Source organism: Trichosurus vulpecula, chromosome 1 (assembly GCF_011100635.1).
Source record: "Trichosurus vulpecula isolate mTriVul1 chromosome 1, mTriVul1.pri, whole genome shotgun sequence".
Lineage (NCBI taxonomy): Eukaryota > Metazoa > Chordata > Mammalia > Diprotodontia > Phalangeridae > Trichosurus > Trichosurus vulpecula.
The window spans coordinates 163,605,950-163,633,010 of record NC_050573.1 but is presented as its reverse complement, the minus strand read 5'-3'; the positions used below and the strand labels follow the sequence as shown (position 1 = coordinate 163,633,010).

Genomic DNA, 27,061 nt, shown 5'->3' with positions numbered 1-27,061 from the left:
TGAAAATCCATTTTTTGCCTTGGAGCATGATACTCAGTTTTGCTGGGAAGGTGATTCTTGGTTTTAATCCTAGCTCCGTTGACCTCCAGAATATCATATTCCAAGCCCTATGATCCCTTAATGTAGAAGCTGCTAGACCTTGGGTTATCCTGATTGTGTTTCCACAATACTCAAATTGTTTCTTTCTGGCTGCTTGCAGTATTTTCTCCTTGATCTGGGAGCTCTGGAATTTGGTGACAATATTCCTAGGAGTTTTCTTTTGGGGATCTTTTTGAGGAGGCGATCTGTGGATTCTTTCAATTTCTGTTTGACCCTCTGGCTCTAGAATATCAGGGCAGTGCTCCTTGATAATTTCTTGAAAGATGATATCTAGGCTCTTTTTTGGATCATGGCTTTCAGGTAGTCCAATAATTTTTAAATTATCTCTCCTGGATCTATTTTCCAGGTCAGTGGTTTTTCCAGTGAGATATTTGACATTGTCTTCCACTTTTTCATTCCTTTAATTCTATTTTATAATATCTTGATTTCTCATCAAGTCCCTAGATTCCACTTGCTCCAATCTCATTTTTAAGGTAGTATTTTCTTCAGTGGTCTTTTGGACCTCCTTTTCCATTTGGGTAATTCTGCCTTTCAAGGCATTCTTCTCCTCATTGGCTTTTTGGAGCTCTTTTGCCATTTGAGTTAGTCTATTTTTTTAAGGTTTTGTTTTCTTCAGTATTTTTTTGGGTCTCCTTTAGCAAGTCATTGACTTGTGTTTCATGGTTTTCTTGAATCACTCTCATTTCTCTTCCCAATTTTTCCTCTACTTCTCTAACTTGCTTTTCCAACTCCTTTTTGAGCTCTTCCATGGCCTGAGACCAGTTCATGTTTTTCTTGCAGGCTTTTGATGCAGGCTCTTTGACTTTGTTGGTTTCTTCTGGCTGTGTATTTTGGTCTTCTTTGTCACCAGAGAAAGATTCCAAAGTCTGAGTCTGAATCTGAGTCCTTTTTCACTGCCCGTTCATGTTCCCAGCCAACTACTTGACCCTTGAGCTTTTCATCAGGATATGACTGCTTGTAGAGCACAGAGTACTTTGTTCCAAGCTTGAGGGGCTATGTTGTTGTTTTCAGAGCTTTTTCTACACAGCAAGCTCTGTCACACCAGCACTTCCCCTCCCCCAAGAACCGCCAACCCAGACTGTGACTCAGATTTGAGTAGGCTCTGCACTCCCTCTCTGATCCTCCACTTAATTACTCCCACCAGGTGGTCCTGGGGCCAGAAGCAACTGTAGCTGTTGTTCTGTAGCTGCACCACCTCTGCTGTCCCTGGGGCAGTGGCTGCGGCGGCTGACCACGAACTCCTTTCACTCTGTCCCCGCAGTTTTTTTGCAGCAACTTCTCTGTTGTCTTTGGTGTTTGTGTGTTGAGAAGTCTGGTAACTGCCACAGCTCTATGATTCAGGGCACTAGGGCCTGTTCCTCCCAGCCTGGTTGGTCCTGGCGCAGCCCATGCTGGGCTCTGCTCTTCTCCGCTCCCAGCTCTGTGCGATAGACCTTACCCAGTGACCATCTAGGCTGTCCTGGGCTGGAGCCCTGCTTCCCTCTGCTATTTCATGGGTTCTACAGTTGTAGAATTTGTTCAGAGCTATTTTTTATGGGTGTTTGGAGGGTCCTGGGGGAGAGCTTTAGGCCCGTCCCTGCTTTCCAGCCGCCATCTTGGCTCCGCCAAATGAGCACTTTCTATACCTTCTTGATACTGTATATGATTCAGGAAGTGTAAGTAACTTTGTTTTATTTGTGTTGTTAGTTTATTGGATTATCAAGTTTTTTCTATATCTCTTAGTAAAAAACTAGGAGATAGCAGATTTCTTATTGTATTCTGTTACTGGTAAAGTTTAGGAGTTGTAGCTCTAGTTATAACAGATTCGAAAAATTTAGAAGTGATTTTTATCACTTAGTCACATATATTGTAGTTTACAGTTTTTTTTAAAATTTATTTAATATATTTAGTTTTCAGCATTGATTTTCACAAGAGTTTGAATTACAAATTTTTTCCCCATTTCTACCCTCCCCCCCACTCCAAGATGGCGTATATTCTGGTTGCTCCATTCCCCAGTAAGCCCTCCCATCTGTCACCCCACTCCCCTCCCATCCCCCTTTCCCTTCTTCTCTTGTAGGGCAAGATAAATTTCTATGCCCCATTGCCTATGTATGTTATTTCCTAGTTGCATGCAAAAACTTTTTTCTGTTGTTGTTTTTGAACGTCTGTTTTTAAAACTTTGAGTTCCAAATTCTCTTCCCTCTTCCCTTCCCACCCACCCTCCCTAAGAAGGCAAGCAATTCAACATAGGCCACATGCGTATCATTATGTAAAACCCTTCCACAGTACTCATGTTGTGAAAGATTAACTATGTTTTGCTCCTTCCTAACCTATCCCCCTGTATTGAATTTTCTCCCTTGACCCTGTCCCTTTTCGAAAGTGTTTGTTTTTGATTACCTCCTCCCCCCGTCTGTCCTCCCTTTTATCATCCCCCCTTTTTTTTATCTTCTTCCTCCTTCTTTCCTGTGGGGTAAGATTCCCAATTGAGTGTGTATGGTATTCCCTCCTCAGGTCAAATCCAATAAGAGCAAGATTTACTCATTCCCCCTCACCTGCCCCCTCTTCCCTTCCTACAGAACCACTTTTTCTTGCCACTTTTATGTGAGATAATTTACCCCATTCTATCGCTCCCTTTCTCCCTCTCTCAATATATTCCTCTCTTATCCCTTAAATTGATTTTATTTTTTAAGATATCATCCCTTCATATTCAAGTCATCCTGTGCCCTTTGTGTGTGTGTGTGTGTGTGTGTGTGTGTGTGTGTGTGTCTATGTGTCTATATATACCTATATATACATAGACACACACATATGTATATATATGTATATACATATATATATGCATATTCCTTTCAGCTACTATGATATTGAGGTCTCATGAATCATACACATCATCTTTCTATGTAGGAATGTAAACAAAACAGTTCAACTTTAGTAAGTCCCTTATGATTTCTCTTTCTTGTTTACCTTTTCATGCTTCTCTTCATTGTTGTGTTTGAAAGTAAGATTTTCTGTTCAGCTCTGGTCTTTTCACTGAGAAAGCTTGAGAGTCCTCTATTTTATTTAAAATCCATATTTTGCCTTGGAGCATGATACTCAGTTTTGCTGGGTAGGTGATTCTTGGTTTTAATCCTAGCTCCATTGACCTCCAGAATATTGTATTCCAAGCCCTTCGGTCCCTTAATGTGGAAGCTGCCAGATCCTGTGTTATCCTGATTGTTTTTCCACAATATTCAAATTGTTTCTTTCTGGCTGCTTGCAGTATTTTCTGCTTGACCTCGGAGCTCTGGAATTTGGTGACAATGTTCCTAGGAGTTTTCTTTTTGGGATCTGTTTGAGGAGGTGATCTGCGGATTCTTTCAATTTCTGTTTTACCCTCTGGCTCTAGAATATCAGGGCAGTTCTCCTTGATAATTTCTTGAAAGATGATATCTAGGCTCTTTTTTGGATCATGGCTTTCAGGTAGTCCAATATTTTTAAAATTCTCTCTCCTGGATCGATTTTCTAGGTCAGTGGTTTTTCCAGTGAGATATTTGATATTGTCTTCCACTTTTTCATTCCTTTGGTTCTGTTTTATAATATCTTGATTTCTCATCAGGTCACTAGCTTCCACTTGCTCCAATCTCATTTTTAAGGTAGTATTTTCTTCAGTGGTCTTTTGGACCTCCTTTTCCATTTGGGTAATTCTGCCTTTCAAGGCATTCTTCTCCTCATTGGCTTTTTGGAGCTCTTTTGCCATTTGAGTTAGTCTATTTTTTAAGGTGTTGTTTTTTTCAGTATTTTTTTGGGTCTCCTTTAGCAAGTCATTGACTTGTGTTTCATGGTTTTCTTGCATCCTTCTCATTTCTCTTCCCAATTTTTCCTCTACTTCTCTAACTTGCTTTTCCAACTCCTTTTTGAGCTCTTCCATGGCCTGAGACCAGCTCGTGTTTTTCTTGGAGGCTTTTGTTGTAGGCCCTTTGACTTTGTTGACTTCTTCTGGCTGTATGTTTTGGTCTTCTTTGTCACCAGAGAAAGATTCCGAAGTCTGAGACTGAATCTGGGTGCGTTTTCGCTGCCTGGCCATATTCCCAGCCAACTTACTTGATCCTTGAGTTTTTCAGTAGGGTATGACTGCTTGTAGATCAAAGAATACTTTGTTCCAAGCTTGAGAGGATGCACCGTTGATTTATGAGCTATTTCTATATAGCCAGCTCTGCCACCCCAGCACTCCTCCTTCCTCAAGAACCACCAACCCGGACCTGACGCAAATCTTCAAAATCTTCAGCAGGCTCTTCACTCCTGCTCTGATCTGCCACTTAATTCCTCCCACAACATGGGCCTGGGGCCGGAAGTAACTGCAGCTGTAGTTCTGTAGCTGCACCTCCCCCGCTGCCCCTGGGACAGTGGCCAAACCACGAACTCTGTCCCCCGCATCTTTTCCCACTAACCTTCTCTGTTGTCTTTGGTGTTTGTGGGTTGAGAAGTCTGGTAACTGCCGCAAGTCATTGATTCAGGGTGCTAGGGACTGTTCTGCCCAGCTCCTGGTCTGGCTGGTCCTGCTGCCTCTCACGCTGAGCTCTGCTCCCCTCCACTCTGTGCGCAATAGACCTCATCCAGTGACCATCTAGGCTGTCCTGGGATGGATCCCTGCTTCCCTCTGCTATTTTGTGGGTTCTGCAGTTCTAGAATTTGTTCAGAGCCATTTTTAGAAGTTTTTGGAGGGATGTGGTGGGGAGCTCACGCAAGGCCCTGCTTTCCAGCCGCCATCTTGGCTCCACCTCCAGAAGTCTGGTAGTTTGCAGTTTTGGAAAGCATGTGAATTGAATGTGACTTTTCTGTAGAAAGCAGTAGTACTAATGGGAGGTTGCATATCTTACCAAGGGTTTGATGCCCAGGATTTTATAAAATTATCACAGATGCCATAAGAAATCAACAGTGATAGACCTGTACAATGTAAAGCTTTCTAAAGTAAAAATATATTGATCAAATAGGGCAATACATCCAATCAATCAGTCAACAAGCATTTATTAAGGACCTGCTATATGTGAAGCACGATGTTAAGTGGTAAGGATTCTAGTATCTTATTTTAGTAACACCAGCAGTATTCTGGACTCTGCCCTCAGTCTTACTTCACCTCGAATATCCATGCAATTATCAGATCTTGCTGTTACTACCTTGACAACATTTCTCAAATTTGACCTCTCCATTCACTTACCTGACACCAACCCTGTTCAGGCCTTCATCACCTCTTTCCTGAATTACCGCAGGCAAGACTCCTAATTGGTATACCAACTTTAAAAGTGTTTCCCAACTTTAGTTCATCCTCTATACAGCTGCCTAAGTGATTTTCCTTAAACACAAATATGACCATGGGATTCCCTGACCAAACTTACTCTGGTAGCTTCCTATTTCACTTAGGATTTAAAAAAAAAAAAACAAAACACCTCTTCCATTAAACTTTTGAAGCCCAGTCTGTCTTTATGATTTCACCATATAGAACACCATTTCCTTTTCGCCTCCTGTCCCCTTACCCCCACCCCTGGTGATTCAACTAAACTTCCCTGTCCCTTTTTTTCTCCTTTTTTCTTCACACACAACATTCATCTCCCACTTCATTTTTTTAATAGTATTTTTTTCCCAATTGCAGGTAAAGACAGTTTTTATCATTCAGTTTTACAAGATTTGGAGTTCCAAATTTTTCTCTTTCCCTAGCCCTTCCAAAAATAGTAAGCAATTTAATAGAGTTTATACATGTGCTATCATGTAAAATGTATTTCCATTTTAGTCACGGTTGTGAAAGAAGAAACAGATGAAAAGGAAAAAAAAACACAAAAAGAATAAAGTAAGTGAAAAAAAATATGCTTCAATCTGTATTCATAGTCCATCGGTTCTTTGTCTGAATGTGGATAACATTTTTCTTCATAGATCATTTATTTAAATCATTGTGTTGCTAAAAAGAATCGAGTCATTCATTGTTGATCATCACACAGTGTTGCTGATACCGTGTACAATGTTTTCTTGGTTCTGCTCATTTCACTTTGTATCAGTTTGTACAAGTCTTTCCAGGTTTTTCTGAAATCTGCCTCTTCATCATTTCTTGTTGTACAATAGTAATCCATTACGTTCATATACTACAGCTTGTTCAGCCATTCCACAATTGATAGGCATCCTCTCATTTCCAATATTTTGCCACCACAAAAAATGCTGCTAGAAATATTTTTGCATATGCAGGTCCTTTGCCCTTTTTTTTTTATCATCTCTTTGGACTACAGACCTCGTAGTTTTATTGCTGGATCATAGGATATGCGCAGTTTTATAGCCCTTTGGGCATAGCTTCAAATTGCTCTCCAGAATGGTTGGATCAGTTCACAGCTTCACCAACAGAGCATTAGGGTCCCAAATTTCCTACATCCTTTCCAACATTTATCATTTTCCTTTTTTGTCATATTAGCCAATTTATAGATGTATGGTGGTACCTCAGAGTTGTTTTAATTTGCATTTCTCTGATCAGAAGTGATTTAGAACTCTTTTTCACATGCCTATAGATAGCATTGATTTCTTTGTGTGACAACTGCCTGTTCATAACCTTTGACCATTTATCAATGGGGGAATGGCTCACATTCTTATAAACTTGGCTCACTTCTCTATATATTTGAGAAATGAGTCCTTTGTCAGAGACACTTGCTATACAGATTGTTTCCCAGCTTTCTGCTTTCCTTCTAATCTTGCTTACGTTGGTTTTATTTGTACGAAAGCTTTTCAATTTAATATAATCAAAATTATCTATTTTACATTTTATAATACTCTGTATCTCTTGCTTGGTCATGAATTCCTCCCTTCCCCATAGATCTGAAGGGTAGACTATTCCTCACTCTTCTAATTTGCTTATGGTGTCACCCTTTATGTCTAAGTCATGCACCTGTTTGACCTTATCTTGGTATACAGTGTGAGATGTTGGTCTATACCTAGTTTCTGTCCTGTTGTTTTCCAGTTTTCCCAGCAGCTTTTATCAGATAGTGAGTTGTTATCCCAAAAGCTGGGGATTTGGAGTTTATCAAAAACTAGGTTACTATGGTCATTGACTACCGTATCTTGTGTACCTGATCTATTCCACTGATTCACTGCTGTATTTCTTAGCCAGTACCAAATAGTTTTGGTGATTACTGTTTTCTAATATAGTTCGAGATCTGGTATTGCTAGACTACCTTTCTTTGTATTTTTTTTATTATTAATTAATTCCCTTGATATTCTTGACCCCTGTTCTTCCAGATGAATTTTGTTGTTATTTTTCGTAGCTCTATCAAATAATTTTTTGGTAGTTTGATTGGTATGGCACCGAATAAGTAAATTAGTTTAGGCAGAATTCTCATTTTTATCATTTATTATATTGGCTCAGCCTACCCATGAGCAATTGATATTTTTCCAGTTGTTTAGATCTGACTTTATTTGTGTGGGAAAATGTTTTGCAATTGTGCTTATATAGTTCCTGGGCTTGTCTTGGCAGGTAGACTCCCAAGTATTTTATATTGTTTACAGTTATTTTAATGGAATTTCTCTTTATATCTCTTGCTTCTGGGCTTTGTTGGTTATATATAGAAATGCTGAAGATTTGTGTGGGTTTGTCTTACATCCTGAAACTTTGCTAAGGTTGTTAATTATTTCACATAGTTTTTAGGTGATTTTCTAGGGTTCTTTAAGTATACCATTATGTTATCTGCAAAGAGTGATAGTTTTTGTTTCCTCATTGCCTATTCTAATTCCTTCTATTTCTTTTTCTCCTCTTAATTGCTATAGCTAACATTTCTAGTTCCATCTCCCACTTCTTTGCTGACCATCTCCCATACTTGGAATGTATTCCCTCCTTATATTTGCCTCCCAGTCCCTCTCTTCCTTTACGATGCAGCTCAAATAACATCTTCTGTATGGAGCCCTTCTTGATCCTCCCAACTGCTGGTAGCCTTTCTCCCTGAACTACCTTGTATTTAACTGATTTGTATTTATTCATTTATGCTGTACGTATTTATAAGCGCTCTTGCCATTACAATATAAAGTTTTAAGTAGTGATTATTTTATTCAGCATGCAATGGATAGAATGCTGGGCCAGGAATAAGGAAGACCTGAGTTCAGATGTAGCCATCTCATATAGGAAATTGGAATTCTTGTAGCTCCAAAAAGAAAAAAAGAGGGGAAAAGTCAGCACAACTGATGAACGCATTGAAACTGTGGACTTCTGACCTCCATGAAAGGGTGTATTGGGGGTGTCCTCTCATCTCTTTATTCAAGTCATGTTGATTTTTGTGATTTTGTTACATTCACTTGTTCGTGCTTCACTTTGCATCAATTTATATGGATCTTTCCATGCTTCTTTGTATTCACATACATCACTTCTTACATTACAGTAGTATTCCATTACAGTTGTGTACCATAATTTGTTTAGCCATTCCTCAGTTGATAAGCATCTACTTTGTTAACAATTTTTTGTTGTCACAAAAAGTGCTGCTATGAATGTTTTGGTGTATGTGGGGACTTTATTCTTATTAATGGCTTCCTTGAGGTATAAGCCCAGTGATTGACTCTGCTGTTTAAAGGGATATGGAAAGTTTAGTCATTTTATTTACATAAATCCAAATTGTTTTCCAAAATGGTTGTGCCGTTTCACAGCTACACCAGTGTATTAGTGTGCCCGACATTACCTAATCCCTTCAACATTGATAATTGCCATTTTTGTCATATTTGCTGGTATTCAGGATGTTAGGTGAAACCTCAGGGTTGTTTTGATTTCCATTTCTCATTAGTCTCATTAGTTTTTGTAGCATTCGTTCATGTAGTTATGAGTATTTTTCCTATTCTATTCTTACTTGGGGTGTTTCATTATCATTGCATAGCAGTTCTGTTGATTTGTGAGGATTTATTTTGTAGCCTGCAATTATGCTGATGACATTTATTGTCTCTTAGTATCTTTGTTGATTTACTAGGATTTTCCAAGTAAACTATCAACAGATAAAGTTTTATCTCCTCTTTACCTAACTTTATGCTTTTAATATCTCTTATCTTACTGCATATCCAGAACTGTATAAAATAATAATAGGGTGAGTAGCCATCCTTGCTTTATTCTGAATTTATTGGAAAAGATTCTAGTGTATCCCTATTGTATATGATGGTTACTTTTGGTTTTAGATAGACGCTTTTCATGACATTTTCAAAAGGTTCCACTATTTCTGTGCTTTGTAGAGTTTTTTTAATTAGTGTTGTACTTTATCAAAGGCTTTTAATCTGTTGATGATCACATGATTTGGGACGTTTTGGTTTTTAGTAGGATTATGTTAATTGTTTTCCTGATGCTGAACCATCAGCTCTTCCCTAAAATACATTAAATTTACACAAAATGAATGATTTATTAGAAAAATTGCTGTAGTCTGCTTGACAGGATTTTGTTTAAAATTTTTTTGAGTCAGTATTCATTAAATGATTATTGGCCTATAGTTTCCCTTTGTTTTATCCTTCCCTGGCTTAGGTATTTGGACTATATGTTACATAGAAAGATTCTGGTGTGGTGCTTTCGTAGTTTTTGAGAATAATTTATGAATCATGGGTGCTAATTGTTCTTTAACATTTTGATATAATTATTCTTTTAATTCTTTAGGACCAGGAGGTTTTTTTACCTTTTGTGGTTCTTTGCAGCTAATCATTTTCTGAGATTAGATTATTTAAGATTTCCATATTTATCTTCTATTCTTGTGTTTGTATGTTCACAATTTCGTAGAACATAATATGTTCTGATTATTTTTGTTTCTTTTGGTTTTGTTGTGATTTTAACCTGCTAATTTGCCATTTTAGTGATTTGGTTTTTCTGTTCTTCTATAATCAGGTTAGCTAAAAGTTATTAATTTTATTAGTCTTTTCGAAGAACCAGCTTTTACTTTTGTCATTTTGATGGTTTTTTCTAATCTGTTTCTCCTAATTTTTAACATCTCTACTTTTGTGCTTGTTTTATTTCTTGTTTATTTGTTGGCTTTCTAATTTTGAAAATGCACATTCAGTTCATTAATCCTCATTTTTTTATTTTGTTAATGTATGTTTGTAGGGATATGATTTCTCCCCTGAGGACTACTTTAGCTGCACCCCAGAAATTTTGGTATGTTGTTTCATCGTTTTAATTTTTTTTCACATAATAATTATTCCTATGATTTTTCTTTCACTTCATTATTTAGGATATCATTATTATGTCTCTTCTTGAAGCTGTCCTTTTTTTTTTTTTTTTTTTTTTTTTTTTTTTTTTTAGTGGTCCCTGAACCAATGTTTTTTTGTTGTGTTATGGTCTATAAAGGATGTATTAGCTATTTCTGCTTTTTTACATTTCCTTTCAATATCTTTGTGCTCTGGCACATGGTCAGTGTTTTATAAAAAAGTTCATGTGGTGCTGATAAAAATGTATATTCTTTTGCTATCCCATTTAGAAAACACTGTAAGTCTTTAAACCCTAGTTTCTCCAGCAATTTGTTGCGTTCTATATTTTCCCTTTTGTTTATCTTTCTGTTGTTGCTCAGTTATTTCAACTCTTCATGATTCCATTTGGGCTTTTCTTGGCAAAGATGCTGGAGTAGGTTGCCATTTTCTTCTCCAGCTTACTTTATAGGTGAGGAAACTGAGGCAAACAGAGTTAAGTGATGTGGGCAGGGTCACACAGCTAGTAAGTGTCCTAGGTCAAACTTGAACTCAGAAAGATGAAGCTTCCTGACTTAAGATCCACTCTATCTACTGTGCCACTCAAATCTGAGAGAAGGATATTGAAGTGTCATGTCACTGTTGAGTTAGTGTCTATCTTTTTGTATTTCGACTAATGTTTCTGTTTTGAATTTGGATACTCAAACATGTATCTTTGTTTTTTAAATGTGGTTCTTGTAAGTAACAGCCTGTAGGGTTTTGTTTTCTTAACCACTCTGTCAGTCTTTCTGTTTTATTGTATTGTTTAATTCATTCACATTTAACTTTTTATGAGAGTTATGTTTACATTTTCCTTCATTTGTCTCTAATGTTGGATTTTTTTAAAATTATTTTTTCCCCTCTTTTGTAACCACAGTACTATGTCTCTTCAGTTACTATAGCTAATCTTTTTAAAGGTGGCTTCTTTCCCCTTCAATTTGTCCTGTCCATTAATTTTTAAAAATTCATATTTTTTGTCCCTTCCTGGGGTCAGCTGGATGGCATAGTGAATAGAGTGCCAGGCCGAAGTCAGGAAGACTCCTCTTCTTGAGTTCAAATCTGGCCTCAGACACTTACTAGCTGTGTGACCCTGGGCAAGTCACTTTACTCTGTTTGCCTTGGTTTCCTCATCTACAAAGTGAGCTGGAGAAGGAAATGGCAAACAACTCCGGTATCTGTGCCAAGAAAACCCCAAATGGGATCATGAAGAGTTGGAAATAGCTGACATGACTGAACTACAACAACAAATGCCTTTTGAGAGGATTTCTCTCACTCTTCATTGTAGACACTCATCTGGTTTATTACTTATTATTAGTTAGTCCCTTTCTATTCTTTGTATTACTCATGGAATCAAAACTTCTGAGGTATTCATTCTGAGCTCTCTCCTCTAGGCAGTTTCTGTCACTGCCTTGTAGACTTTCCCTTTGAATTCCCATTTTCCATTGGGTCCTAGTCCCAGAACACTGCCAGTCCTTGCATGTGACAGGACATGGTCCCATGGTAGGATTTCTCCTACCATAATTAGGTCCCTGATTATGCAGCTAACCTAGATCTCTACCGGTCTCTTGGTTACCATCTTTTATTATTTGCCTCAAAATTTCCCCCCTAGGTCTATGTTTTTCCATTCCCGCAGATGCCAGTTGTCCCCCAGGAATTCCATCTCTTCCCCCTTGGTAGAATGAGTGGTCTTTTCAAACACTAGATCCCCCGAATCACAACCAGGACAATGTCCCCATTTCCCTTCACAACCCATAGGAGCATTCATTAGTGCAACTTCCTACCAGCACCAAAACAACGCCTTCCTCTTTCCCTTTCATTTTCACTTCTTCTTTCCTGTTCTTCACTCAGTCCTCTGCAAGCTCTTCTGTTCTTGGGAGACCACAGGAGTCACCTTCCTGTCATTGTTGGAACTTGATTTGACCTAGGCACATCACACACTGGCTTCATCTTCAAGCTTAGTTTTACAGGGTAGGTCACTTTAGGCTGCATCCTGAATTCCATTGCTCTTTAGAACGTTAGTCTGTTTTCTCCTGTATTTTCTGGTGGATCCAGAATAGTCTTGTGTTGTTCAAATGGCTTTTTCTTTGTATTTGAAGAGCTTTCTCCTGGTTACTTCCAGAATTTGTTGTTTCTGAATTGAATTGTTAAAATTTACCACTTTGTGTCTTAGAGTTTGCAGTCTTGGGCATGTTTCTGGAAGTGAAGGCAATCTATGGTTCTTTCAATTGGTATTTCATTGTCTGTTTTTAGAAATTTCTGGGTAGTCTTCTTGTATTATTTCTTGCATTATAGTGTTGTGGGTTTTTGAAAAGTCATTTTCTTTTAGGAAACCTCTAATCCTTCAGTCATCTTTACCCATCGTGTCTTCCGGATCAATATATTTTGTTCAGATAGAAATCAAATTTCCTTTTAATTTTACTGTTTTTTGCTTCTCATCTTCTAGATCAGGGCTGTCCAAAATGCATCCCGCAGGCCACATGCGGCCCACAGTGTGATTTTTATGCAGCCCGCCTGTGGGTTTTAATTTTCACGAGTGAAAAAATAAAATAATGATTTACATGGAATGCGTATTAGATTTCTTAATTCCATCACTAATAAATAATCTCATTGATGTTAATTTTCTTTGGTGTTTTTAAGCAATATTATGGACGGAACATATCACATGGAATTTTCAATTGATCTGTGGTATGCATTCTGTCTGTATGATGCAGACTAGTCCATATGCACCTACCTTTATGTTGTTGTGTTGTCACTTTGTTGTTTTGTGTTTGCTTTCATGCCTTGCACCTTTGCCTGTCACACGTTCCCCCACTTTCTGTTAGCATACTGTATTTTTTATTCTGGATGCAGCCCTCAAATAATTATTTTATTTTAATGTGGCCCTAAGATAACCTAAGATTGGACAGCCCTGTTCTAGATTATCCTTCACTTCTGTATTCATGCATTCCCAGTCTATTCTCTCTTTTATTTTTTTGGGTGAGGCTTGCGATTGCAGACATTGTTCAGTTATTTTTCAATCATGTCCAACACTCCTGACCCCATTTGGGGTTTTCTTAGCAAAGATCCTCTAGTGGTTTGCCATTTCTTTCTCCAGCTCACTTTACAGATGAGGACACTGAGGTAGACATGTTAAGTGACTTGCTCAGGGTCACACAGCTAGTAAGCATCTAAAGGCTGGATCTGAGCTGAGAAATTTGAGTCTACCTGACTCTAAATCTAGCATTCTATATACTGTACCATCTAATTGCCCCCATCATTGCAGATAACTATCTTTTTATTTGTCTCCTATTTTTACAGTGCAGACCATAAATCCTCCTCTTAAAATTCTCATTTCTTTTAAACCACTCTGAAATGTGTTGGGTTCCATGTTCTCTTTGAATTCCACAGGGGACCACAGAGTCCCCTTTCTCATGTATTGAATCATTTTTCTTTATTTTGCAGTTTTTATTTATAGATGTCTCAACTTGTTTACTACATCTGGAGGGCATATTTTCTTCCACAGATAATACTTTCCCTGTTGATTTATCTGCTTATGTTTAATTTGAGTTTTCTTCTTCCTGAAGTCTTTGGTTATTTTAGTCCTTTTTCACTTATGTTCCTCTGTTGCTCACTTTCTATCTCCCTTCCCTCTTATGGTCATTTTCCTGAGGGCTGGATCTTGAAAAGGTACAGTCTCTTTGCATGTTGGGCAATTCACGGTACACTAATCTACATCTCTGCCCCAAGCAATTTTTGTGGGTATAGAACTGGCCTCAAGTGATGCTGAGTGCCACATAGCGATCTTCCCACAGAGTGCTTTTTCCATTCCTTCGCATTTCTCTGACCAAGCACTTCATATTGTTGTCACATTGGTGCTATTACAGCTTAGGATGATTTCTGTCACTTGGAGTTTGGATCTCTGAGGGTCTGGGAATGGAAATGGGATTGAGCTCTATATCAGGCCCAGACACATCTCCTGTCCTATCTCCTATGTTCCTCTGCTCTATTGCTGGAATGTTTATAGCACAGAATCTTGGTATGGTAATGGCCGCCCAAGCCCCAGCAGACTTCTGTGGATCTAGAACCCAGATCTTTATGGCACTAGAAAGGGGGAAAAGAGGGGTCAGACCATATGGTTTGGTCTTACTGCAACCCCTGCATTGGTTCCTTGGTTCTGTTGTGTGTAGCCTTGTTATTGATATCATGGTAGGTGGAAGGGGGGGGATACTCAGTGGGCTCTAGGTAGGTATCACCTTATTGGCTTTTTGGGATTTGGGGTACTCCTGTTTTAGAAACCTCGGTGTTCTGTATCCTTTGGCTTGAGGGGAAAAGTAGTAGAGATAGTTCAGGGGCATGGTCATTGCTACTCAGCCCATTTTCTGGCCCTTTTATGTGCATATACAGCCAGTCAAAGCTTCAGAGTGGTTTAAGGCATGTTTTTACAGTGTTTTTACTTATCTGTGAATGTGTGTGTTCTCAATAGAATATAAACCTTCTTGAGGGCAGGGACTTAACTCATTTTTATATTAGTATTCCCTATACTTACAGAAGCTTACAGAAACTTGAATGGTCTGATTCATTGATTGATATGCATAGGCTAATAATTTTTAGGTTTGTAAATGGTGCTTTTGAAAGGTATTGTTCATGTTTAATTTTCTCAGCAATTTGCTCCCCCAAAATTCTTCTGAATTCAATTTTTTAAAAATGGGTCTTTTTTTATACTAGTCCAGTTTTTTTGTATCAAATTGCTTGTTATTTGGCAAAGAAGAAAAATGAGTGGTAATCTTACAATTCCTTGGTTTTTGAATAGAGAAAGTACTTTTCCTATAGAAAATACCTTATTAAAAGATGTGGCTGATTTTACATGCATCACCAGCGCCACTTAAGTTCATGGTCAGACATCTTCAGAGAATTGTTTCCTTAATGACCTTAGGATTTTTTTAAAGTGATGTATTGGATACAAACATGGAGATGGTATGGTACAGTGGAAAGTGCTAAATTTTCAATCAGAAGCTAGAGGAACTCATTTAAAATATTGGCTCTGCTACTTATTGTCTGTGTGACTTTTATAGACCACTTTATCGTCTTTGAAACATAATTCCTAATCTGTAAAATAAGGAAATTGGGTTAGACAAACTCAGATGCCCCTTCCACCTCTAAATTTATGATCTATTTGAAATTTTATCTTATTTGGAATGTATATAAATTGCCACATATACATACATATATGAAAAGGAAGGTTATCTTCTTAGGTATCAATTCTTAGTTTAGTCTAACTTCAAAGGGTTCAAATAACATGTTGTAAGTTAAATATCACTCAAATATCTATTTTATGACAAATGAATACATTCTCTCTTTTTTAAAAAAAAATTAGGCTAAAACTGAATACTAGGAAATGGCCACAGCTTCACCACGGTCTGATACTAATAGTAACCACAATGGAAGATCACAGCTACAGGTGACTGGTAAGTTAACTATATTTGTAGCTATTTGTTTAGACTCCATGACTGTTGGTTCAGATTTGATTCTATTTGAATAATAACATAACCTCTGAAATTTATATACACTTAAAGGTTTTTACACATCATGGCAACACTTTGAGGTTAGTATAGTATCTCAGTCTAACACATTTAGAAATTGAGACCTAGAGTTTTAGTGACTTGCCCAGGGTCACATAGAGAGTAAGTTTGTCAAGCACTATTTGAATACAGGTTTTCCTAACTTCTAAGTCCAGTGCTCTATTTACAATACCTATTTCAGTGTACCAGTTTGTACTTGTTGAATATTTCTTACTATTATCTCTGTAATCAGTGCTTGGATAAATATATCTACATACCATCATAAGCTATTTATTAAGAACACATCTATATTTAGTACTGTGCAAGGCATACTTCAAAATGAGAGCCATTGAATATGTGAGGGAACTTAAACACCTTTGTAGGATCAGCGCAGTGCTTTTGTTTGACCATTGTAAGGGCAAAGGCATGTTCCAGCTCTGGCCTACTTTAGAGCCCTCTGGGGCATTAAGTTCTACTTTTTCCTGATGAAAGTGGAGATGCTACCCTAGTACCCGCAGGATTTTTATTCATGCTTAATGATCCATTTTAAAGAGCTTTCACTATTCTTTGGCACATGTTCAGATCCCTCCCTTGATGGCTTCAGGAGTTATACATTGAGGGGCTAAAAATGCAGCACCCAGCGAGCTTGAATGGCTTCAAGACTTGGCCATTCTGTAGGGGCGATTGGGCTGAGCTGAGCCATTCTGAATTTCTTCTACAAGATAGTAGTCCTAGAGACGCTTCTGCAGAACCTAGAGTCAGATTTCTTTGATCCACCACTTAATAATTTTGTGACCATAGGCATGTCACTTTATTGGTACTCTTAACCTCAGCTCCTGGAACATTTTTGTTTTTTAATAACTGTTGCACTGTAATTGGTTTTCTTTGTAAAACTAATTTTTTTTTTCTGTGTTTGAAAATAATCTGAAGAGTCCATACTTTCCAGACTGACAAGGATCAAGAACTTCTGTTTTATTTCGTTTATCTCTCAACTTCATTTTCCTTGTCTATTAAATGAAAGCATTAGATGACTGTGATTCAATGATTTTTTTTTTAATCAGAAACTTTGGCTCTTTTCTTCCCTACCCAAATTATCACTTTTGTCCTTTTGGACAAATTCAGCTCATTTTCCCTTCTATTTGACTTCCAGATTTTTCACTAAGAATAATTTTTAAACTGGGATGCATATAATACTTTCTTCACTAGCATATTGTCCCTTCTACCACCCCCACTTTCTCACTAACTCTCAATCTTTTCCTGTCTACTGGTTACTTACCCCTACTATTACAAACTCACCCATGTCTCCCCAGTTCTCAAAAAACCTTTATTAGATCCATCCATCCCCACTAGCTATTGTCCTATATCTCCCCTCCTTTTCATGATTAAACTCCTTGCCAGTGCCTCCACTTCCTTTCTTCTCATTCTCTTATTAACTTTATTTTAGTCTGGCTTCCAGCCTCATCATTCTTCTGAAACTACTGTCTTCAAAGTTACTAATGATTTCTCAATTGCCAAATCTAATGACCTTTTCTCAGTCCTTGTCCTTCTTGACTTCTGTAGTCTTTGTCACTGTCTGTCACCCTCATCTTGATATTCTTGTCACTAGGCAGGTTGTCATGACACTATTCTCTCCTGATTATTCTACCTATCTGACTGCTGCTTCTCAATCTCATTTAGTGGATCTTTGTCCAGATCATGCATACCAACCACTGATGTGCCCCTAAGGTTGTGTTGTGGGCTCTCATTTTTTCTCCTATTATACTGTTTTGCTTGATCTTATCTGCAGGTTAAATTATCATTGCTGTGCAGATGATTCTCAGATATATTTATCCAACCTTAACATCTTTCTTGATCTCTAGGTTTGCATCTCCAACTTCTGGTTGGACATCTAAACTGGATGTCCCATTTGTATCTTTAAGTCAACGTGTTCAAAATAGAATGCATTTCCTCTCCCCACCTAGACTGCCCAACCAAATCCTCTCCTGTTACTAACTTCCCTATTACTATAGAGGACAACACCATTCTTCCCATTGCCCAGTCTCACAAACTATGTGTGATCTAGCTTCTTTTTATTCCTAACACATAGCGTTCAATCTTCCATCTCATTTTTCCTGGTTGTCCCTTATGTCTTGAATTAATTTCCTCCCCTTGACTTCTTGTTTCCACCTCTTCTCTTCCATTAGTCTCAGCTAAAATCCCACTTTTCTGCCAGAAGCCTTTCCCAACCCTCCCTCAAATACCAGTGCCTTCCCTCTGATATTACCCCCAGTTTCTCCTGTGTTTATCTTGTTTGTATATAGTTTTTTTTCATGTTGTCTCCACCCATTAGATTGTCAGCTCCTTGGGGCCAGGAGCTATTTTTTCCATTCTTTTTATCCCAGCACTTAGCACAGTGCTTGGTACATAGTGTAGCTATTGTTCTCCAACTTTCTGGTCTCAAGACCCCATTACACTCTCAAAAATTGTTGAGGGCTCCAAAAAGATTTTGTTTATGTGGGTTATTTTTATTGATATTAGCTGTATTAGAAATTAAAGCTGATTAACTATTTAATATATGTATTCATTTAAAAATAATAATTACCCGTGTTAGAGAGTAACATAAATAGCATATTTTAAAATTTAAAAAAAAAAACTTTTCCAGAATAAAAAAAACCATTTAGTGACAAGAGTGGCATTATTTTACATATTTTTGCAAATCTCTTTAATGTCTAGCTTAATTGAAGACAGCTGGATTCTCAGATCTGTTTCTGTATTCAATCTATGTAATAATGTTGTTTTGGTTGAAGCATGTGAAGAAAATCTGCCCTCACAGACAGATTTGTAGTTGAAAAAGGGAGAAGTATTTTTAATAGACAAATAATGTCTTAGCATTTTTTGAAAAATAGTTTAGACCCCACAGACTCCCTGAAAAAGTCACAGGAATCCCCCAAGGGCCAAAGATCACACTTGGAGAAACACAGTCCTCTGAATAGAGTTTGACAAGGGCAGAGTAAGGCTATCAAATCCCTTGTCCTGGGCAATATGCATATATTAATGTAACCTAAGTTCAAACTGACAGCATGGCATAATGAATAGATGGCTGGTCTCGGTGTCAAGAAGACTTGGACTCAAGTCCTGCCTTTGACATATATTAGTTTTGTAACCATGGACATGTCATGTCACTTAACCTCTAAGTAGTGCCCCAGGGAAATTTATAAACTATAAGTTACAGACGCGTTGCTGTTCTGCATGGATAGAAAGTGTTAAGAGGATTATGTATGAAACCATGAACTTCTATTAAGTATAATTTTTTAATGTGTATATTAATCTCACTCAACATTCAGCCAACTAACAAAGTGATTTTTTTTTTTTAATGTGTAAGTCTGACCATGTCAACTCCCACCTCTCCCTATACCTTTCCCACACACACTCAGAAAACTCCCTGGTAGGAGTGGTGCCCCCCAGGAGCCATTATAAAGTGCTTTGTTGGGCTTCTAGAAGGTCTTCACAACTTTGCCACTTCCTGATTAAGTCTTTTTATACGATACTCCTCTTCACATACTCTGTAATCCACTTTTACTGGTATTCTTGCTATTCCTTACAGATAGCACTAGAAGTCTTCATCCCATCATCTGACCCCCATCCCTGGAATGCTCTTCCTTCTTCTCTTATTTTTCCTAGCTTCCTTCAAGAATGAGCTTAAATCCTACCTTCTGCAGGAAGCCTTTCTCAGTCAATCAGCTGCTAGTACCTTCCCCTTTGAGATTATTTCCCATCTACTCTGTATATATCTTATGTGTGTCTCATTATTTACTTGTTATTTTCCCCATTAGAATGTAAGCTTCTTGAGGTAAAGAGTTTTGTTATTGCATGCCTGACATGTAATAAGTGATTACTAAATGCTTTTTGATTGCTTAGTAGTAATTTCGAGCATTCTTTCATACAGTTGTTGATAGCTTGCATTTCTTTATTTTGAGATTGTCTGTTCATATCCTTTGATCACTTATCTTTCAGGGAATGAATGACTTTTGTTCTTATATGCTTACATTAATTCCCTATATATTATGAGTATTACACCTTTTTCAGAGTATTTTATTACAAAGATTTTTCCCCAATTAACTATTTTCCTTCTAATTCTCGTACCTCTAATTTAGCTTGTGCAGAAACTTTTCAGTTTTATGTAATTGAAAACATTCATCTTCTTTTCTTTTTTTAATCTTTAATTAAGTATAGTGTTATTTCCATCCCTACCCCCGCCCCTCAGCCATAGTTCGAAAGGTATCTTCTATATCCTCTTTTTGTTTTTTATGATATAACATATTTGGATCATATAATACATTTGGAGATTGGTGTTACATGATGATTAAGTGAAGACATCAGTAACTTTCAAACCTCACCGATTTCTTTAAGTGAAATGAACATCAGAAACTCTGCCCATAGGTAGAATAGGTCAGGATAAGGTATTTAAGCTAACCTTACATTTCCTTAAGTGTTGGACTGCTGGCATACCTTGTTTTGATTATTACATCCCTTCTGTAAGCAGGAAAGTGGTTGTCAGGTAAGACTTTAAGAATTCCGTAGTATGTTGGTTGTAGTTTCTGTGATGTTTTTTCTTTCTGTCTTCGTGGATATTATTGTGTATAACTGTTGTAGTTCTGGGCAGGTAGTCACTTATGAGTTTGTATGTCAAGTAGTTTTTTTTCCTGTGTTCTTGTATATGATTCCTGTTTGGGTCTTACACTGTTTGGGAACCAGGATGCACAGTATGGCCAAGAGGTATCTGAGAAATGATGATCTGCCCTAGCATTAGTTACTTCATGAGTTACTTTAATTTTTCATTAGTGTGTTAGTATCTTTGTAGCAGACAACAGCATAGAAAAACCTCAAAAGCAAAAGAGTAGAAGCCCAGGTTTGAAGAGAATTGTGTTCTTCATTTGTTTCAGTTGTATCTTATTCTTTATGACCCCATTTGAGGTTTTCTTGGCAAAGATACTGGAGTGGTTTGCCATTTCCTTCTCCAGCTCATTTTACAGATGAGAAACTGAGACAAACATGGGTTAAGTGACTTGCTCAGGGTCACCCAGCCATTAAGCTTCTGAGGTCAGATTTGTACTCAGGAACATGAGTCTTCCTGACTCCAGGGAGGACACTCTGTCCACTGTGCCACCAAGCTGTTCCTTGAAGAGAATATTGTTTGCAATTCAGTTCACCTGAAAAGAAGCTTATGATTTTAGTGAACTTGAAGCTCAGTAGGAGTCAAGAGGGTGCTATGGCGGCTAAGAAAACTAGTATAGTTTAAGGCTGCGTTATGAGAGTCATGGTTTAGGGAGATGGTAATATCAAAGTGTTCTTCTCTGGTCAAATCATACCTCAAATACTGTGCTCATTTATAGAAGGACATTGATAAACTTGATAATATCTGGAGAAAGCAAGTGTTATGGTAAGATTTCTTAAGTTCAGTTAGTTGAAGAACATATGGATGTTAACTTGGAGAAGAAAAGACATAGTGAGGACATGATAGCTAATTTTGAATAAAGAAGCCAGAAAAGTGAGCCAGAGGGGATTCTCTGGAGGTGGGCAGTAAGCTTAAATAGGTTGGAGATGGCTAGTGGCTGAAGCAAGGTAGGGGTAGGAAGTGGGGATGCTAAGCTGAAATGATCTTGAGGGTTCTGCTTGGACATTGGTATTTTGTAATTTGGTAATGCCAAATTGGTATTGATAATTTGTGGACATGTGACACTTTGGAGGAGTGCTTTTCTTGGTGAGCTAGTTGTATGGTTTCCTATGTATAGTTAATTTCAGCTTACTAAGTAATTATTGGCAAAGTGTGGTTAAGAATGTATCTTTTGGGGGGTGGAGCCAAGATGGCGGCTGGAAAGCCGGGACTAGCGTGAGCTCCCCACCAAGTCCCTCCAAAAACCTATAAAAAATGGCTCTGAACCAATTCTAGAACTGCAGAATCCACAAAGTGGCGGAGGGAAGCAGGGCTGTAGCCCAGGACAGCCTGGATAGTCTCTGGGTAAGGTCTATCCCGTATGGAGCTGGGAGCGGAGGGGAGCAGAGCTGAGCAGAGCAGAGCCCAGCATGGGCAGCGCAGACCAACCAGACCAGGAGCTGGGTGGAGCGTGCCCTAGCGCCCTGAATCAGTGAGCTGCAGCAGTTACCAGACTTCTCAACCCACAAACACCAAAGACAACAGAGAAGATTAGTGGGAAAAGCTGCGGGAGTGGAAGGAGCTCGCAGTTCGGCTACCACCCCAGGGGCAGCGGAGGTGGGGCAGCTACAGAACTATAGCTGCAGTTGCTTCTGGCCCCAGGCCCACCTGGTGGGAGGAATTAAGTGGCGGATCAGGGCAGGAGTGAAGAGCCTGCTGAAGATCTAAGTCCAGTCGGAGTTGGGGGTTCTTGGGGAAGGAGGAGTGCTAGTGTGGCAGCGCATCCCCCCAAGCTTGGAACATAGAATTCTTTAGTCTACAAGCAGTCATACCCCGCTGAAAAACTCAAGGGTCAAGTAAGTTGGCTGGGAACATGGCCAGGCAGCGAAAACGCACCCAGATTCAGTCTCAGACTCTGGAATCCTTCTTTGGTGACAAAGAAGACCAAAACATACAGCCAGAAAAAGTCAACAAAGTCATAGAGCCTACAACAGAAACCTACAAGAAAAACACGAGCTGGTCTCAGGCCATGGAAGAGCTCAAAAAGGATTTGGAAAAGCAAGTTAGAGAAGTAGAGGAAAAATTGGGAAGAAAAATGAGAGTAATGCAAGAAAACCATGAAAAACAAGTCAGTGACTTGCTAAAGGAGACCCAAAAAAATACTGAAAAATATACTGAAGAAAACAACGCCTTAAAAAATAGACTAACTCAAATGGCAAAAGAGCTCCAAAAAGCCAATGAGGAGAAGAATGCCTTGAAAAGCAGAATTAGCCAAATGGAAAAGGAGGTCCAAAAGACCACTGAAGAAAATACTACCTTAAAAATTAGATTGAGCAAGTAGAAGGTAGTGATTTTATGAGAAATCAAGATATTATCAAACAGAACCAAAGGAATGAAAAAGTGGAAGACAATGTGAAATATCTCATTGGAAAAACCACTGACCTGGAGAATAGATCCAGGAGAGGTAATTTAAAAATTATTGGACTACCTGAAAGCCATGATCAAAAAAAGAGCCTAGATATCATCTTTCAAGAAATTATCAAGGAGAACTGCCCTGATATTCTAGAGCCACAGGGCAAAATAGAAATTGAAAGAATCCACAGATTGCCTCCTCAAATAGATCCCAAAAAGAAATCTCCTAGGAATATTGTCGCCAAATTCCAGAGGTTCCAGGTCAAGGAGAAAATACTGCAAGCAGCCAGAAAGAAACAATTTGAATATTGTGGAAACATAATCAGAATAACCCAATGTAGCAGCTTCTACATTAAGAGGTTGAAGAGCTTGGAATACGATATTTGGGAGGTCAATGGAGCTAGGATTAAAAACAAGAGTCACCTACCCAGCAAAACTGAGTATCATGCTCCAAGGCAAAATATGGACTTTCAAAAAAAGTAGAGGACTTTCAAGCTTTCTCAGTGAAAAGACCAGAGCTGAATGGAAAATTTGACTTTCAAACGCAAGAATCAAGAGAAGTATGAAAAGATAATCAAGAAAAAGAACAAGAAAAAGAAATTGCAAGGGACTTACTAAAGTTGAACTGTTTTGTTTACATTCCTACATGGAAAGATGATGTGTATGATTCATGAGACCTCAGTATTAGGGTAGCTGAAGGGAATATGTGTGTGTGTGTGTATGTATATATATATATGTATATGTGAGTATGTATGTATATGTGTATGTGTATAGAGAGAGAGAGAGCAGGCACAGGGTGAGTTGAACATGAATAAGGGATGAGAGAGGAATATATTGAGAGAGGGAGATAGGGAGAGATAGAATGGGGTAAATTATCTCACATAAAAGTGGCAAGAAAAAGCGGTTCTGTAGGAAGGGAAGAGGGGGCAGGTGAGGGGGAATGAGTAAATCTTGCTCTTATTGGATTTGACCTGAGGAGGGAATACCATACACACTCCATTGGGAATCTTACCCCACAGGAAAGAAGGAGGAAGAAGATAAAAAAAAGGGGGGATGATAAAAGGGAGGACAGACGGGGGGAGGAGGTAATCAAAAACAAACACTTTCGAAAAAGGGACAGGGTCAAGGGAGAAAATTCAATAAAGGGGGTTAGGTTAGGAAGAAGCAAAATATAGTTAGTCTTTCACAGCATGAGTATTGTGGAAGGGTTATACATAATGATACGCATGTGGCCCATGTTGAATTGCTTGACTTCTTAGGGAGGGTGGGTGGGAAGGGAAGAGGGGAGAGAATTTGGTACTCAAAGTTTTAAAAACAGATGTTCAAAAACAAAAAAAAAAAGGTTTTGCACGCAACTAGAAAATAAGATACACAGGCAATGGGGCGTAGAAATTTATCTTGCCCTACAAGAAAGGAAGGGAAAAGAGGATGGGAGGGGAATGGGGTGACAGAAGGGAGTGCTGACTGGGGAACAGGGCAACCAGAATATACACCATCTTGGGGGGGGTAGAAATGGGGAGAAAATTTGTAATTCAAACTCCTGTGAAAATCAATGCTGAAAACTAAATATATTAAATTAAAAAAAAAGAATGTATCTTTCAAACAATGTATTAGAATGCCTGTCTTCCTTGAGCCTTCTGACATTGATGAATTTCTCTCTTTTGTCATCTTTGCAAATTTTCTGGATATGAGGTGAAACCTTACACCTGATACTCATTTTTCTTATTATTAATCCTTTGGAGCAGTCTTTCATATGATTGTTAATAGGTTGCTAGTCTTCTATTGAGAAATATTTATCTGGGGCAGCTGGGTGGCACACCGAATAGAGCACTGGCCCTGGGGTGAGGAGGATCTGAGTTCAAATTCTGCCTCAGACACTTGATACTTACTAGTTTCTGTGACCTTGGGCAAGTCACTTAACCCCAATTGCCCTACCTCCCCTCTCCAAAACAAAAATTATCCATAGCCTTTCACCTCTTCTCCATTAGAGAGTAGCTTTTGGTCTTAAATATTTGTGTTGCTTCTGTATGTTTTGAATATGAGATGCTTTTTGGAGATATTTAAGGCAGTTTTTTTTCCCATTTGATGACTTTCTTAATCTTACCTGTGTTGATTTTGTATAAAATTTTTAAAATTTGATACAGTTTGGATTATCTTTTTTTACTTTTTGTGATCGCCTTAATCTCTTGTTTGGTTAATGATTTTTTCCCTAACCCATAGCTATACCTGATTTTTTTTAAAATTATAAATAAAAAGTTATTGATATCTTTTGTTTTTTCATCACTTATATTTCCTAAAGATTCATTCACCCTCTCCCTCCCAGAAAATTTCTCCCATAACAAAGAATAAAAAGAGAAAAAAAAAAAGAAAAGGTCATTTCTCTAAAGGTCAATGGCTTCTTAAGAGTAAGTTTATGAGGCTTAATTTGGGTAGGGGGGAGTTTGGGGGTGGAAAAAAAGATAGATTTTTATCTTCCCTGAAGTCACAGTAGTCAGTCAAATCCAATAGATGTTTATTAAAAACCTGTTACTTGAACATGTTCCTTCCCCCAAGGAGCTTACAGTTACTTACCTATTAGATAGATAGGTTGTACAGTGGATAGAGTGTTGGACTTAGAGTCAAGAAAGAGATGAATGTGAACCCTGCCTCCAACACTTTGCGGATGTGTGACTCCTGGCAAGTCATTTAATCTCTCATCCACAGTTTTCTCATTCATTAAACGAGGAAATGAAAAGCAGTCACTTCACGGGGTTGGTGTGAGCAAATGAGATAATATAAAAAGTGCTCAGCAAATTTAAAAGCACACTATGTTTCTTTAATATACCTCTCTTACTTTGCACCCCACAGTTGAAAAAGAAAGAAAAACAAAACCTTTGTAATAAATATGCATAGTCAAGCAAAACAAAACAAATTTCCCAATTAGCCAAGTCCCAAAACAATATTTTTCCACCTGCGTGCTAATTCTGTTACCTTTTTTTTAGGAGGTGGATAACGTGTTTCATTGAGAGTTCTTAAATCTTTCAAATTCATTTGTCTTTACAATACTGTTGTAATTATATAAATTGTCTTATTGGTTCTGCTCAACTCATTCTGTACCAGTTCCTATAAGCCTTCCCAGGTTTCTCTGAAACCACCCCCCCATCATTTCTTAGATCATATTCATCATATTCACCATCATATTCACATAACATAATTTGTTCAGCCTTTCTCCAAAAGAGAGTACTCCTTTAGTTTCAGGGAAACTAGGAACTTCCAAAAAAGGACTACTTTTAATATTTTTGTGGAGAAAGGCTGAACAACTTGTGACAAAGATAAATAATTTAGCAGAAACATCTGATGCAATGACAATCTCTGAAAATGTGTGTAACATTCTATCCTAGTAGTCCCCTGACTCTCAGCTATGAAGAGGGAAGATATTTGTTTTTTAATCTGTTTTTCGAGAAGTTTACTGGTTTTGCTCTGAGTTTGACTTGCTTTTAGTGATCCTTTCATTTACCTTCCAATCATTGTGTATATTGTTTTGGTTCTGTTTATAGCATTCTATGTCAACTCACACAAATTTCTCCCAGACTTTGCTTATTTCTTCATATTCTTCATTTCTTGTAGCATAATATTTGCTGAAGGTTCTTGAGCAGAGGATTAACCAGCATACTTGTGCTTCTGTCAGATTCTGAGACAGAACACTGGTTGCTTCAGAATATACAGTATATACATAATTTTTTTGTAAGATATATGCTTAAGTAATTGTCATGTTTCTGTCAGTTTCTAGTGCCAAACTGAAAAGAAAAAAGAACTGGTTTGGAACAGCTATCTATGCAGAGTTGTCTGTAGATGGAGAAATTAAGAAAACAGCAAAATCTAGTAGTTCTTCTAATCCAAAGTGGGATGAACAATTAATTGTGTAAGTATTTTGTTTCAGTAACTTGTATTTATGTATCATTATTTCACCATCAAATTGTACTCTGATACCTCATTATGGCATGGAGGTGACTGTGGGTTCTCAAAAGCTATATTATCTCATTTGATGTGCACAGCCACCCTAGGAGGTAGGTGCTGTTATTATCCCCATTTTATAGATAAGGAAATTTATGCAAACAGAGGTGAAGTAAGTGACTTTGCTCAGGGTCACACTAGCTAGTAAGTTTCTGAGGATGGATTTGAACTCAGGGTCCTCCTGATGCTAGGGCCTGGTACTCTGTCCACTATACCACCTAGCTAC

At 38.0% G+C, this 27,061-nt stretch overlaps 1 protein-coding gene across 6 annotated transcripts in view; it reads left to right on the top strand.

Annotated features, from left to right (window-relative positions):
- WWP1 (WW domain containing E3 ubiquitin protein ligase 1) overlaps nt 1-27,061 on the top strand; it is a 150,930-nt gene that overhangs the window by 41,347 nt on the left and 82,522 nt on the right. For 5 of the 6 annotated variants that reach the window (XM_036753156.1, XM_036753157.1, XM_036753161.1 and 2 more), the window contains 2 exons: nt 15,614-15,704; nt 26,605-26,743. In XM_036753156.1, the coding sequence (XP_036609051.1) occupies nt 15,635-15,704; nt 26,605-26,743 (209 nt within the window). In that variant the 5' untranslated portion in view covers nt 15,614-15,634. Of the gene's footprint in view, nt 1-10,141; nt 10,193-15,613; nt 15,705-26,604; nt 26,744-27,061 lie in introns of those variants that run through there. The other variant, XM_036753158.1, reaches the window with a different exon arrangement.